This window comes from Sphaeramia orbicularis, chromosome 21 (assembly GCF_902148855.1).
Source record: "Sphaeramia orbicularis chromosome 21, fSphaOr1.1, whole genome shotgun sequence".
Classification (NCBI taxonomy): domain Eukaryota; kingdom Metazoa; phylum Chordata; class Actinopteri; order Kurtiformes; family Apogonidae; genus Sphaeramia; species Sphaeramia orbicularis.
In genome coordinates this window covers 39611804-39628448 of record NC_043977.1, presented here as the reverse complement: position 1 = coordinate 39628448, position 16645 = coordinate 39611804, and the positions used below count along the sequence as shown (strand labels likewise).

At 38.5% G+C, this 16645-nt stretch overlaps 1 protein-coding gene across 6 annotated transcripts in view; it reads right to left on the bottom strand.

The window, feature by feature from the left end:
• Positions 1-16002, bottom strand: part of LOC115412774 (mitogen-activated protein kinase kinase kinase kinase 4-like) — a 124294-nt gene extending 108292 nt beyond the window's left edge. For 3 of the 6 annotated variants that reach the window (XM_030125428.1, XM_030125430.1, XM_030125431.1), the window contains exons 1-2: positions 15706-16002; positions 15390-15455 (exon numbers count right to left, since the gene is read on the bottom strand). In XM_030125428.1, coding sequence (XP_029981288.1) covers positions 15390-15455; positions 15706-15762 — 123 coding nt within the window. In that variant the 5' untranslated portion in view covers positions 15763-16002. The remainder of the gene's footprint in view (positions 1-15389; positions 15456-15705) is intronic. The other 3 variants (XM_030125432.1, XM_030125433.1, XM_030125434.1) reach the window with 3 other exon arrangements.
• Positions 16003-16645: the final 643 nt, after the last annotated feature.

The following is a 16645-nucleotide window of genomic DNA, read 5'->3' as shown; positions in this document are numbered from 1 at the left end:
CTTCTTTTAAGCCTGTGCCCAGGACAAATACCTTCTACACCCCCGACACCCACCCTATGGCAGATTTGTTTCCCCCTCCAGATGGCCACCAATACAGTAAACCCCCGCTAACCCCCCCAACACTACACCATGTACAATGTCCACCCGTTTAAACCACACAGGCTCAGACAGACCAACAACTGTCATTAAGAGTCTCAACCAGACACTAAGAATTCACTGGTGTGTGTGTGTGTGTGTGTGTCTCTCTCTCAAGGGGGAAGGGTTTTAATAAGCCAACAGTGGACATTGGGTTGTTCCTTTATCTGGCAGGCCAGTCAGTCTACTTCTTATTCAGGTCTCAGTAGCTGAGCACTCTGCCAGAGTCAGAATGGATGAGGCCCTGCTAGGATTTTGTCTAAAACCAGGAAAAGAGGTAAAGTCTCTGCAAAACAGGACACGGGCTGCACCAATGAGATGCACTATATTTACTATCTCCTGTTTATTTTAGTGTCTGCAAAGCGAGAATTAAAACAGTATATATTATAGCACGTAGTTTACTCAAAAATCCAGAGTTGTGTACATGGCATCACCACAGTACTTATCTTTTCATTACCATAAATATTTCAGTACTTTTTTTTATATCACTGAAGTAGATGTTCTGGCCCAAAATAAGATCACAATGTTTGCAATCCCAATCATTGTCCATTACTTGAAGTGCAAACTTCCTTCTCAGTTGTGAAATAGAACATGGAATAGAGACAAACCAGAAACAACCAATGGATTTGTTTGAGATATGGATAAAATCATTTAAATTCATTTGTATTCAAAATGAACTCGAGACAAAACAAGATTTTAAAAAAAACTGCAGCTACATGGTATATACCTACGTATATGCCATTTAGGAATAAACATAAATAAAAACAAAAAGGTGCATTTGCAAGGATGTCAACATGGACTATTACTTCAAACATTTAATGCACCACTGATCGGACCTGTCAATACTAATGATAGGTTTCAAGAAATAAGCAAGACATGTCTCGAGAAGAAGAAGTAATCCCGATATTGTAATTTTCATAATGTAAAGCACACAGAACAATTAAATTATTCAAAATTTAATTTTCAATATGTTGCTTAGCCCTATTTTGTTCTAAATTTTAGAGTAAAATTAACATATGAAGGTAAATACAGATAGGTTATGAACATCTGTTTTTATGCAAATGTAAAGCATCCTTTTTTTCCATATGTTAGATGGGTTTTTGCAGCATTAAACTTGAACACTGCCACAGGGAAAGTCTGTCTTTCAGCCATTCTGTGGGTGACATTCATACAATTACAGATGCCACAAACCACAGTTCATATTACTCAGCATGGGTGTGTATATGTAGTACAAGTCATTACATGGTCAACAGTTAAAAGGCAATACAGTGTAAGAATGCACCAGAAAATACTTCTCACCAGAACGGACATTTATCACACACAGACACCCATTAACTGACCCTTGAAAAGCTAGTTGTTGATTGTGTCTTTACTCAATTTAACATGCTGAACATTCTAAGACCACCACAACTAAACTCAAAACATGTCGTGCCCAGGTAGCGGCCATCTTGGCTCTAAACAGAGAGGCTTTCATTGAGTTTTATCTGGCAGGAGCAGGTCACAGATAATAGAATGAAGGGGCTGTTGTTGTACACGATACTGTGGAAAATCAATAAGGGTGGATCCCTGGCTCGAAAGGCAGAGACGGAGGCATGAAACCAGTAAGAAACACTGGATATATACTAATAACGGCCTGACCACAGATATACAACTATATGCTTGTAATAATGACCCAAACCTAAACATTAACCTGCAGTATTATCATTTCTATATTTCAAGCTGTTTTCTACATATTGTAAAATCTACATTTGTCATTATGTGCCAGTTGCTGCAGCAGCTTCAACCTCCTGTAGGCTTATTGTGTCATTTACCAAATTCCAATAATTCCTGATTTTATTACTTTACAGTGGAGCTTTTATACAGAGACAGTTCTTTGTGTTAACCTGCTGTTTTAATGCCAAAGAGTCCCCAGATGACAATTAGTCACATCTTAAAAAACCCCTTTAGTCTTCACATCTTCATCTTAATTGCAGTTGTTAAACTTGGAATGATATAACGATAGACGGCCTGTGTTGAGTTATTAATGTTCCTAAAGCACAATGGAGAAAAAAAGAGCGTTAATATTCTATGTGAATATGAAACCTAATCAAATCTAAAGACATGTATATTTCTATGATTTTACAGCTGCACAGTTTTGATCAATACATGCTCCAGGCTGACATTAATAATAAAGAACTGCCTGAAACATTCCAATCATGTAACTGACATATGCATCACAGACGAACATGTCAGTCAGAGATAGAGTTTGCCAAACAACTTTTATATTACCGTCATAAATAGGAAACCTGTTCTCTAACTTTCTCCAGTACTGTTCAGAAAACCAGTAACATCAGAGTTTATTGATATGCCGTTTTTTCAATTATCCAGCCCTGGGGCTCATTGACTACCGGGTTTTAGTACCCATCCCTAGAGGATCCAAAGGTCTACAAAGACGAAAAAAGAAGTTGAGGTTGATGTTCCAAAATCCTGACAGAATTAAATTTATAGACCAACAATACACCTGAGGCTTTTAAAAGCAAACGCAGATTTAAAGCTTCAAAAAACAGACCAAACAGCCAATAAATTATCTTTTAATATCTGTCTCTCTCTTTATCCGGATCACTCCCTCCTCCTCTCAGTATGTGCCGTCTCATGCTGAGGGATTACAGCCACCATGATGCCTTCAATCAAATTCCCAACCCTAAACTCCTCCTCATCCTCGTCCCACTGAGACAAGAGATACAGGTCAAGGAGGAGGGATGTTCAACCTTTCCCTGCTGTTCTTTTCTCCATCTTCAATCCCTTATTCCCAAAGTCTGTATCTTTCTCCGTCAATCACTCTCTCCTCACGTGGCAGCAGCCGAACCCTCACATTCCAAAGTGAGGATGGGTTTTATGTAGATGGAGAAAAGAAGAATTTGCTTTTTCAGACATTGCCCTGACTGACTGAAGGAAAAATGAAAGACGTAAAAGTCATCTGAGTTGCTGTGCACTTGGTTCATGGGTGGTAAAAGGATGCACTAATGATACACTTCATAAATAGCAATGAGAAAATTATTTCACAGAATGTAAACGCAAACCACGCTGAAAGTACGTAACAAATACATAAAGTTCAGTTTCATGAAACCATAAGTATGCCCACCTCCCACTGGCTCATAAACAGATAATCATATATATCATAGTGGAGCGTGTTATAAGTGACACCCAAACTGCCATTTAACAGGTGTGTTGTTGTGTGTGTAGTCAGAAAATGTGTGAAGATAGTAATAGTAAAGAATCTGAATTTGGGTAAATCATGTATAAAATGAGACGCTGCTTTTGTATCAAGAAGCAAAAAAGCTGTCCTTGAGTTAATTTGCACTACTTGTCAGGGTGTAAAGATTCATTGAAATGAATCAGAGACTGATGTTAACTTTAAAAACACAACTCCACTGATACACAAACCAATGAACTGATCTGAATGTATCATGAACTGGTCAATCACCTACTTCTGAAGTTAAGATTTGTTTACCTGACGCTCTGCTGCCTATGCTGCACAGCATCCCCCCTCATTAGTCACTATCACATAATCTCATATTGTCCTTTGACCTTTTACGAGAATGACACCAAAGCAGAGAAAAACAGCAATGTACAGTATCCACAGGATGCTTGCTCTTCATCCAAATAAAAATTCCAGACTTTTTTAAAACTGCAATTTTTTTCCCCAAGACCTTGACTCTAAGTACTTTTATACTTGCTTTTTTGGTTTAGATTGTACCAGTTGTGTGCAGTATAAAAGTTCATTTTAATAAATGCATCAATGAACGAATGCATAATTTGCAGTAAATTATGTTTTACTGACAGAAACTTTTTTAAACCATGAAACATGAAAATCACACAAGTGCATGGATATCACACAAACGAGAATCATTTCAGCACCAAAACGTTAGCGAAATCATATCAAGTTTTTTAAATGCTTTCCTCATGTAGGCTATTTCTTATCTTATAAGATTATGTGCCTTTAATCATACTCTAAAATTCAACTATGAGAGAATCTATTTTCCATACTTCAAGACTTTCACATAAAATTTCATACTTTTCAAGCTTTGGAAAATAGCGTTTCAAAATTCCATACTTTTTAAGACTTTCAAGACCTGCACAAGCACCTTGTATCCAATGCACTATCAAATCTCAAATAAAATAATAATCTCAAATAATATCAAATTTGGAAGTGGTTTGGATTTGATGAGAAGGAAGTAAAACTGGAGAAATTGCTTGTTGTACTAATGTAAATGCTCACATGGTGAGACATGAGGCATCATGAATGACAGGACTGTGACAGAGATGTAAGAGCAACACAAGCAAAAGAACAACAGACAAAAACATGGATATTCACCAGGGCATCTACAGCCTGTTGAGGAATTCAAACTAACAGTAGGAGCTGAGAGTAAGTGCTTTTAAGACATGGTAAATACTTTAAAGGCCAGCTACAAAAAACTAGACCACATTTCTCCAACAAATGCCAGCACTCTACATCATAGTAAAAACAGAAGTTAACCAGGAACTGCTAAATGCAGAACAAGTGGTGACAACTGATACCTGGATGTGATGTGTATGTGCACCCAATTCCTACATGACAATCACAGTCACTACACCTGGGATTTTTCATAACCACAGTAATATTGTCCGGTGTTGCAGGTCCACTTTATATAAACTAGAAAGTACACTGAACTAATGTAACTGATGGCATTGAACCAAATCATTCTGCATTAACCCTATCATTCCAGATTCTTATCATAGCCTAACCTGTGTTGAAATGTGCAAAGAAAATCTGGCCATGTAGTGTATGGGAAGCAGAACCGCAACATTAGACTGCTGTTCATGTATGAAATTATCCAACAGCAGCACAGTCACTGCATTGGTTCACACAGCGAGCATCAAAGAACATGACCCAGATACCGTTTGAGGCTCAGTGTCTTATTTTTAGCTAAACTGTAGCTAGTAGGCACAGCTGGACAATGTTAACAAACCAACAGAAAAATGGGACCGAGAGTGTTACCTTTAATTTACACATCTATTCTAGCCAGTTGTGTTTGTACTAACAGGAGCCCATGGTGCATATTTCCTATACATCTGTTCTACTCAACTGAGTTTACGTGACATGCTGCTAATTGATTCATTACGTTGAAGAAGCTTCCATAGCAACAGCACACTGTTCTGGTGTGTACTCCCCCCGTTCTTAAAGGAGTAATATTTTGCTCTTTTAAAATGGAATTATGCATTTTAAAACATTTCCCTGTGGTCTACATAAACTGTAAATGCTACACTTGGGTCTGAATCCTTCATTAATTCAATTCCACAGGTCCATCTTCAACCCTGTTTCTGAGTAATGACACCAGAAAGGTCGTTTTGAGTGCTGGTCCTTTAAATGCAAATGAGCCACTTCATGCCCCACCCCCTCCAGGTTGTTGGCTGTGCTGCTCTCTCCCGTTCAACCAACAACTGAACATTTTAGGTAATCGGCTCAAAGTTTGGACATGTTTTCAGTATGGACTACAACTGCTGCTGCTGACAAACAATTATGGCGTACTTGGAGAAGTGTTCATCTGAAGTCCTGACCTTATATGTGCACATATTGGGACGTAACTAGTTATAGACGTAACAAATGAAGAAGGAATTAAAACAGGTTGTAGAAATCCACTCGATTTTTGCCAAAATGAATATAAAGATGGCTTTGCAGCACCTGGAGGGTTCAAATTCAAACTTTTTTAACTTTTAGGGTTCAAATACACAAATAAATGAACCAAAGACTAATAAAAGCGGGTTTAGCAAAATATGACCCCTTTAAATAAATCTGATCCAAAATATAACAATGCAACATCAGCCTAACCTCACAGGAATTCAACACAGAGACACTGGAGACAGAGTCTACATCCACACTAACACCTCCAAACAAGCAATTTAGTAACATTTCAGAAATAATCTCCGTACATTACAACACGTCTGAAACGCATATCACATGACCAGCGGGGCTGACTTAACTAGTGGACACAGGGCTCGTCACAAATTGCTTGTATAACAGCTTCCCTGCTGGGAATGTAATCAGGACGAGCCTAATAAAAGCCATTAACAGAGATAAAGATAGAATTGGTATTTCAGCATCTATGTTGAATTACCAGCTGGTAATCCAAGATGATATAATCTTTTCTTCCAAAGAGAAGCCTAATGAATCAGGGAAGTGTACATAGTTGATAAGAGCCAATAATACAGAAGGGTCATATCACACCTCCCTGCTATAGCACACTATTAGTAAAAAAAAAAAAAAAAAAGAAATTAAAAAGAAATTACAATCAGCCACATTTGGGTCGAATATATTTGTTCAGTAACAACAATGGGCAAGTGCAGCCCTCAATAAAAAAACTGACCTACAAAAACTTCTCCATCATAAATCACAACAAAGTCAAGTTCCTGTTGCTGCTATCAGCGGCAGAGCCTCTACTTCTGTTTGAAAGGTCAGAGCAGATAGCAGCTGGTCTGACTGTAAAGAAACGTTCCCAGTGGAGACACAGCTTTACTGCTGCTGTTGTCGTTATTGTTGTCGGTCGTGGCTATGCCTCACTTCCTGCGCTGTGAAAGGTCACCGCAGACACGACTAACATTCCAGTTTGAATAGCCGGAAGGTCGGTGAGCCAGCTTTGCATGAGTCTATTCCTTCTGACAGCTTTGTAGTTCCTCCACTTTACAGAGCAGGCGCTGGCCATGCTGACCTAATAATAGCTCCTCAAAGCAATGAACAAGTAGGAAACTATCAAAAATTTAAGAGGTGTGTTTATGATCAAAGTGATATTTTTGGCTGATAATATAAATGTATTTGAGATAAGACAAAAAGTTGTGCTTCTCCAGGTTGGATGATTAAAATGGCCGTACCATTACACAGGAAGCTGGTGCATGTTTAACAGCACTCAGTGAACAGTTAGTAAATTTTAAGATGAATCATTCACATCACATTTCTTCACCTTCTGCCATGGACATGCTGAAGGATCCATTACAGTTGAAATGCCGTAGCATATGCATTTCAACATACATACATGTGGCAGATCCGGCATGCGTTCAGAGAAGTGCTGTGGTCCATTTCCTCTGTGGATCTCAGTGATGGCAGACTGCTGCTGATGGATCCACACCCAACTTCACTTCAACAGCACAAAACGAGCATCCTCACTTAGAAACACACAATAAAGTCAAGCTAAAGGAAGTGAAACTGCTTTCAATGACTGTTTTTAATCTGTTTCATCATCTTCATTAAATATCCTGCTTTCAGTTTCTCTGATGTGAAGATGTGCCATTACTCTCCTCCTTCACTGACTGAATATGTATGACCTTTGAGATGTAGTTAAAGCTAAGCTTGATGGTAAATGTTTCAATAGAACTGGAGTAGATTTGTTAAATGCAAAACAAATTCAGATGGGTCTGCACAAGTACACCAAATTTCAGCTCAAGCTACTATTTGGGGGGTTGAAAACAAAATGATAAAGACATGGTACCTGAGCTAAAACCAGTGTTGTTTACTAAAAAGATTCCTTGTCAAAGCAAAGGGCCCAGTATAAACCACTTTACAAAATATGTTACGAGCAAACAGCGAGCTAGATAGACAGCTAAAATTAGCTGTAAGTCTTCATATACAAAGCATGATGACTATTTGCCGTTATTTCAAAAGGCAGAGTATGAAAAACTGAAAATTTAAATGCATGAGGAAGGCAATGAAATAAAGTGCCAAAAACATTATTTGATAAAGTAATAAATTAATTGTATCAATTAAGATAGATAGATAGATAGATAGATAGATAGATAGATAGATAGATAGATAGATAGATAGATAGATAGATAGATAGATAGATAGATAGATAGATAGATAGATAGATGTTCCTAAATTGTCCAACTCATGCTTTTTGTGTTAAACATGAGCATAAAGAATGTCACTGTAAACTTACAATATACTGATAATTGAGAGAATACTTAATTCTGTCTTACACATACATAAATATTTCATAAAATCTAAGCGCATTAGGTGCCCTACACTAAACATAACACAAATTAAGCATCTTTATTGAGAATTTTCAAAAAATACTCCTAATTATAGCCATTACTGGTGGTATTTAAGTTCAATTTTGACAAACATTTAACAACCAGCATCAAAATTATGTTTTACATTCACAAAGCTCTGTTTTACGACTGAGATGTCCTGCTTTCTCACATTTCCTACATCATGCTGCCACAATGAGCTGCATTATGTTTTAACTGTGCGCAGAGGGATGCTGACAGCTGTCACTCCAGCACAAACATCTGCAAAACCAAACAACAAACTAAGTGATGTAATGACAAATTATAATTCACAGCCAACTGTTTAAATTGACACTTGTTTTTCAATGCATATAAAAATAGCAAACATTTACACAAGCAACCATCATCTTTAATATTTTAATATTATCAAACTCGCCCAGGCCGCAGGTTTATTATGTTGTCATTTCTGTACACTTGAACGAGTGACAAAGGAATGTGCAACTTGAAAACACTGAGAAGAACTACCACACAGTTTCTCACCTACTGCTTCATATTTATCCATGATTACCACGTTTCAATCTATAACACAACATTATAACACTCAAACATAACTCTACAGCATCTGTGTAAATCAAACCCACTGAATGTCTGAGTTCAGAAAGTCGACCCGCAGCTGACAGACTTACACTAATAGCAAAACAACACATTACATAAACTATGAACATTAATGTGGACTAAACCCAAACTCAAATGTTAACAGTGCTGGGCGACACGGTGGTGCAGTGGTTAGAACTCGTGCCTCACAGCAAGAAGGTCCTGGGTTCGATTCCAACACCAGTCGACGGGGGGTGGGACCTTTCTGTGTGGAGTTTGCATGTTCTCCCCGTGTCTGCATGGGTTCTCTCCGGGTACTCCGGCTTCCTCCCACCATCCAAAGACATGCACCAATAGGTTAATTGGTTAATCTAAATTGCCCATAGGTGTGAATGTGAGAGTCATTGTTTGTCTCTATATGTCAGCCCTGCGATGAACTGGCGTAATGTCCAGGGTGTACCCTGCCTTCGCCCCTATGTAGCTGGGATAGGCTCCAAGCGACCCCCGTGACCCTAGTGAGGATAAAGCGGGTTCAGAAAATGAATGAATGAATGAATGTTAACAGTGCTGCTGACACAATCCATACAATCAAGCTGAAAAGTAGATCCCATGCCAAATTGAGATTGAGCATTTTTTGTGAGATCGCTCAGCGGTACCCTGCATATACCTCCTCAGTCCAAAAAAATAACCTTAAGATACAAAATGACTCAATGTGATGATGACAATATCAAAAGCAAGATCAAAAACTGGAAGTAAACTAAGATCGATCGTATACTAGTACCAGCTTTTTGACTGTCAAAAACTATCGGTAAATTAAATGGTATTTCAGTAATGGTGCATGCATTATATTAAAGAGTGTTTCATTCAGAGATGCTGTGATTAAGGCCTCAAAGTCTTACACTGCTATCACACTTATAAAACCCATTCTATAATAAAGTCAAAAAGGGAAGATAAATCCAGACAGTCAGTTCCACCAAACACATTAAACATCCATATATCACTTGTCTTGTCATTTTACAAACTAGTTTTCTTGTGGAGACATAAGAGAGCGACAGACACATAGCTGTGGTTTCCTAATCTGGCCATTAACTTCTCCTCACTGCACTGATGACTTCCGCTGTTTCACTACTTCCTCACAAAAATCCACTCACTCTCTGCCTCATCAGAAAACCCTAACTTTATTCCGATAATGGAAGAAAAATACAAACCCCCCATTTATGTTTATCTGCTCATCATGCACGTCTTTTGAAGGCTGCATGTTTAAGTGCAACGATTATAGTTGTGGTGTGAACGAGAGAAGCTCACGGATGCAGTCAGAAATGGGTTAAACAATTTCCTCTGAGAGGGGTTTCCCAGCCCCACACACCGAGTGTGGTTTTACCCCAAATCTAAAAACTCCTACAAACCCTAAAGACTAAATTCTTTCCTTTAACATCTGACTGATTAATGGAAATGGAAAGATTTTTGACCTCTGTCCTCTTTAGATACAGATGACTCTAAATTCATCTTAAGTCTGTGTTTTTTTCTGTCTTGACTTGTTCAATTTAATAGACAGTGGCAAAATAAAAACGCACAAGTGACAATGCACATATACAGAGGAGTGTTATGTCTGAGATTATTACACTTTGTTTTTTCTGCTGATCTTAAAATGACCTATATTTCTCTGAGCCACAGATAAATATTTGTAATACTGATCCATCATTTTTGTCAGCCAGTCCTAGTCTGAGGTGCAAATTAAGACCTTTTTCTACATCATTAGCAATACACCAGCCAACAAAACCATTTATTTCTCGAGATAATTTCATAATTTGTTCTATTTTATAATGAATTTAGATATATTCACCTGTCCTTAGACACTAAGTATGAATAATTAAAACTAGGTTTCACCACTGATCTGACTCAAGTGGATTTCTAGTCCAATGTTAATTCAATTAGGCATTTTTCAGTAATTTCAACTATGCATAAGGCTGAACTCTGCTGTATCAATTGATGTTTTTCACATTTTTTACCCCTAACATCAGTATGTTAATAGATTTAGTCTGTGCTTTTCCAGACAAAGCAACGGCTGAATTCAGTGTTTTTAGCATCTAAATAAAACCTTACTTTTTGTTGATGCTTGCTGATTGAGGTGACTGCTCCTCTCCCTCCTAACTCTCCCACCTCCTCCACTCCTCTCCATTTCATTTTTCCATTTCGACAGCTGTTGTCTGTGCACACAGCTGCAGAAACCCCCGTCGCTCACTCTGCAGTTATTCTCGAGCATGAGAACCAATCTCTAAGTGTTGAGGATCAAGTGCACATGTGCAGACCCAAACACAGACTTTTTTTTGGGGTCCATTGTTTTCAGGTTTGCTAGTTCAGACAGAGCAAGTTTAGAAGAAAACAAAATAAGCCTGGTTCATCCTCACTCAGACTCACATGTGGTTATGATTCACCCAATCCTGAGGAACTAAACTCAAAATGTCAAGGTTAATTTGTGTTGCAGTGCATCTGAGCATTTCCACAACCACTTGTCCCCTGGTTCTAATGAAACGATTACAGCAGCCGCCATCCTGCCCCGAGCCACAAAAACACACAAATAAAACTCTCACAGCAAATCAAGACTTGTGTTTCCATTGTTCCGCTTCTCTCAGGTCACAACAATATGACACCCACATGGCAATCAGCTTAATTAAGAGGAGACACCTCAGCGTGTGCACTGCGAGGTAACGACGGTGAAGAGGCTCGCCTCAGGGGTCGGCCTCTCCATCCATGACTGGACAGACTGATTCGAAGTGACACTTGTCTCAGCGGTGGAATCTCTGAATGCTGCAGGTCACTTGTGTAATCAGCAGACCTTGAGATTATTCACTGACGCCATATTGTAAACGCGTTTAAAAAAGGCAAGTCCTGCATGACACAGTTACTTCAAACTCCTGAGTATTCATCATTCTACTTAAATATTCCATGTGAGAAGAAAAGGGAGAACGTAACAAGAGCGACATTTTTAACAATGATGAGTCACTGTCAACATCTTGTAACCCTTTGTTTTCTCAAATTCTGGACCAATGTTTTTCAACCTTGGGGTCGGGACCCCATGTAGGGTTGCCTGGAATTCAAATGGGGTCACCTGAAATTTCTAGTAATTGATAAAAAAAAAAATAATAAAAAAAACTTACTGATAAAAAATATATGGTGAGTTGAGAGAGACAATCACAATCCATTAAAGACATGACAAACCCTGAAGCTGAAACTGAAGCACTGTGGTACTGTTTATTTTTCAAATGTTCATTGTGGTCAGTTTCAGATGCTGCAGCTCTTTCATAATTCATAGTTTGAGTTATTGTTTGTTCAGCATTAATTTGCAGCCTTGTAAATCCAAGCTGGACTGACTGTACATATTCTGACCAAGGAAAATAAAATTCTCATTTTGTGCAGTAATCTCAGCCTGGCTTTTCTGCTTCCATCCATAATAATATACATTATACAGACTAAATGTCCTCTAAAATTAACATTTATTTGCAATATAGTATAGCAAACTATTACATGATCAGAAACAAATTAATTTTAGCAAAAACAAAAAAGTCTCCGTTTAGAATGTCTGGGGTCGCCAGAAATTTGTGATATTAAAATGGGGTCAAAAAAGATTAAGAACCACTGCTCTAGACCATATAGACATACATATATATATATATATATATATATATATATATATATATATATATATATATATATATATATATATATATATATATATATATACATATATATATATATATATATATATATATATATATATATGTGTGTGTGTGTGTGTGTGTGTGTGTGTGTGTGTGTGTGTGTGTGTATGTATGTATGTATGTATATGTGTGTATATATATATATATATATATATATACATACATACATACATACATACATACACACACACATATACATACAGGGTGGGGAAGCAAAATTTACAATGAACATTTAGTTGTTTTTTCTCAGCAGGCACTACGTCAATTGTTTGGAAACAAACATATATTGATGTCATAATCATACCTAACACTATTATCCATACCTTTTCAGAAACTTTTGCCCATATGAGTAACCAGGAAAGCAAACGTCAAAGAGTGTGTGATTTGCTGAATGCACTCATCACACCAAAGGAGATTTCAAAAATAGTTGGAGTGTCCATAAAGACTGTTTATAATGTAAAGAAGAGAATGACTATGAGCAAAACTATTACGAGAAAGTCTGGAAGATACTATTAAAGAAGAATGGGAGAAGTCGTCACCCGAATATTTGAGGAACACTTGCGCAAGTTTCAGGAAGCGTGTGAAGGCAGTTATTGAGAAAGAAGGAGGACACATAGAATAAAAACATTTTCTATTATGTACATTTTCTTGTGGCAAATAAATTCTCCTGACTTTCAATAAACTAATTGGTCATACACTGTCTTTCAATCCCTGCCTCAAAATATTGTAAATTTTGCTTCCCCACCCTGTATATACATACACACACATGCACATATTATATACATACATATACACACACACACATACTTATTTATTTATTTATTTATTTATTCATTCATTCATTTATTTATATTTTTATTTTTTTCTGTTTGCCTTTTAGTGTGTGGGGCTGTAGTTGCTATTATTGCTGAACCTGAGCCAAATACATTAAATATCACTGACTACACTGAAGGTTTCCTCCATTGCTTCTTCATTAATATCTAATGACAAGGGTTGCATATACTGTACACACCTAAAAGCCCCTCAAGGCAAATATGTGACAGGAACTGATCTGTAGTGTACCTACACATTCATGTGGTAAAAGACTGGGAACGTCATATCCTCAAGACTCATATACATTCATCATTTAAAGCAGATAAACCAATAACTTAAAGGTTATTTCATACATTGTATAAACAGATCATAACCAAAAGGTGCAGACTGAGGCTGGGCTGCTTTGTATCAACACAAAATATCAACGCAAAATAAAAATCAACATCTCAGCTATATTGTAAATGAAGCTGTGTCCTTAATATATTTCTGAGTTTAAATAAAGGTTATGAATGAATGAACAAATGAATGAATGAAAACATTATTTAAAAAAAAACAAATACAGCAAGAATGTTTTCCATACATAAAACAAATTAGAGCTAATAAGTAGCTGAGTTCATATGGTTTCAATATTTCCTAAACCTGATTGAAATTATCCCAACTGCAGCCTAGAACTTCACTGTAAATGCTGAGTAAAGTGAACAGATAAGATGTCAGATTACACGCCCCAAAGCATTTAATCAGAATTAAAGTTTTTTGCTGCGTGCAAAATAGTTCCACCTGCTGTGAAGACACTAATCTGCTGGAAATATAATTGTTTTAACTTTTAGCCTAGGCAGTTTTAAGACCTTTTAAGTATTTCATGAGTTCGTCTGTAAATTTTGTAATGTAAAGGGAAAAAAAAAGACATGCAATAATCCTTGAATCATTTAAATTCATGCTACTTCCACGTGGGGCAAACATGCACAAAAGGCATATGCTCATTCCAGCCAGAGAGAAACAACCAGACAATCAGATTAAGTCTTTGCATAGTTTTAGGCACATATTTTCCTATTGAACCGACAATCAAAGACAGACACCACTCGTCTTATTCCTCAGAGAAGTTTCTTCTGATTGACTCCAGTTTGGGGTCCATGTAAACACAGCTGTTTTGTCTTGCAGTCTATGGGGTTCGACAATGGTTTATAAGTGATAACCTGGGGAATCTCTCTCCATCCTCTGTGCCTTCTGTTCTATTAATGTGACATTGTGCAAGAGGCTCAAAAATGGAAAAATTGCAGAACCACAGTGGCATGCTTTCAATTAGCAATGAGTAACATGCATATTTCCCCACATCAGAGCGCTGCATAGCCTGTCATCACTTTCAGCTCAGTCTTCTTCTTCTTGGGCAGATCTGTCAGTTTTGACCCAGTCCTCCTCTTTCTAATGCTCATTCCTTCCAGACAACAACTGGATGATGTCTCCCCTAACAGCTGATGGAACAATGAAGGTGGAAATCAAGGATGCAGAGGCCCCATCACATGCATTTTCTACATTGTGTGTGTGTGTGTTGGGATGTGCAGGCCTATCCCGATTAATGCAGTACAGAGCCACTCCAGCAAAAGGCCTACTGGGCAATGGTGTGCACAAATGCGCAATGAAACACCGCCCACCCAATGGCGCACAAGTCGGTCAGCGTGGTAAAAAGGCTGTCATGCACGGATGGGGTTGGCTTGATCAGCTCTGTGTGCAGTATGGACGGAATATTGCACTGGGGTGTGGATAAGGAGGAGAAGGAGAAGGAGAGGGAGAGGGAGGAGGAGGAGGAGGAGGAGAGGGAGGGAGGGACCCGTTTGGGACCAAAATAGGTGTGCTGGATGGTGTTTGCATCGCTAAAATAAAAAATAATGAATGGATCTGAAGCAGTGAGAGGCCAAAATGCTATCTGAGAGATAATCCAGGCCAGAGCACACCGGTCCAAGAGAAGGAGGGGAGGGGACATATTATAATAAACTGAGACCGTGAGAGGGGAATAACATAAATGCATGTTTGTGGTCCAGTTTCCGCCCGTTTGTTCTGTCGGTTTGGGCTTTAACACACAAACACACACGCATAGAGATGGAGAATCACACCAACCTTGTAGACCTGTCCGTAGGTGCCATTTCCGACCACTTCCACCAGCTCGAAAATCCCAGCAGGATCCTGAATCAAACCAACACATATTACAAACAGTTAATTGATTTTGCTTGTAATAATTACAATCAGGTGTGTTTGGTGTATGAGCCGGCTGCGCCCGGTTCGCTGGCCTCCCATGCCAGCGGGTATTAGACAAAGAAAAGCCACTGCAGGGCTGTGTCAACAACACCACTATTCACAACAAGAGAATGTCAGTATTTTTCAGTAGAATGACACCAAGTGCAGCCTGCAGATATCTTGTCCCACACACACTTACCCGCAGGGATGCTAGGTCTATATCCACCAGACTTTTAGCCGGAGAGTCGTTCGCCATTTTCGTAAAAAAACGGTTATAAATGAGTGAATGACGGCGTGTTTTTAATTCTCCTTCAAGCGGACGGTGTGTGTTTCATCGTCGGGTGGTTTTATTTTTAATCCAGCCGGTGTTATTTTCAGTTCAAGGCGCGTTTTTCCCTCTTTATAATCCCAGACTGAAGCTCCGCTGCTGCTGCTACATACCGACCCAGTGCCGGAGCGGTGCCTCTCTCTCCCCCTGTCCGTGTCGGTGTCTCTCGTCCTCTTTTCTCCGCCCCTCTAACCGTCCCGGTCTGTCCCAATGTCTCTCGATCCCTCTCTCTCTCTCTCTAATCTCCACCCCTTTCCTCTCTCTCTCTCCTCTCCACGACGATCTGACAGTCGGTGCGCTTCCACGGACGTACATTCACCCACGGAGGGCAGCGTTTGGCGCCCCCCCCCCAAGTGGCTGCCCACGGTACTGCAACAGCAGCCTCCTGTGTCCTGATCAATCTGTGATCATATGTGTCCTGATCAATATTCTTTTACCAAGGTAATTATCGTTAACGAAAACTAACAAAATGACGAAAACTAGAATTGTAAAAACATTTTCGTTAACTGAAATAAATAAAAACTATAATTAAAAGAAAAAAACGATAACTAACTGAAACTGTATTGTGTGCTTACAAAACTAACTGAAACGTATAAAAATTACGAATAAAATTCCCTTAATTTTCATCTTTGTCAATGTCGGATTGATACGAAATCAATTTATTTCCCTCAAGCAATTTTAGCTGCTGGCACCGTATGATAATTAACGGTCCATCACTTCTCGTCGCTTGTCCTTTAGAGTCGTCTTCTCATCTTCTCTACTTGGAAACATGGAGACTAAAGTTGGGAGAAAGCAGCAGAGTCCTGTCTGG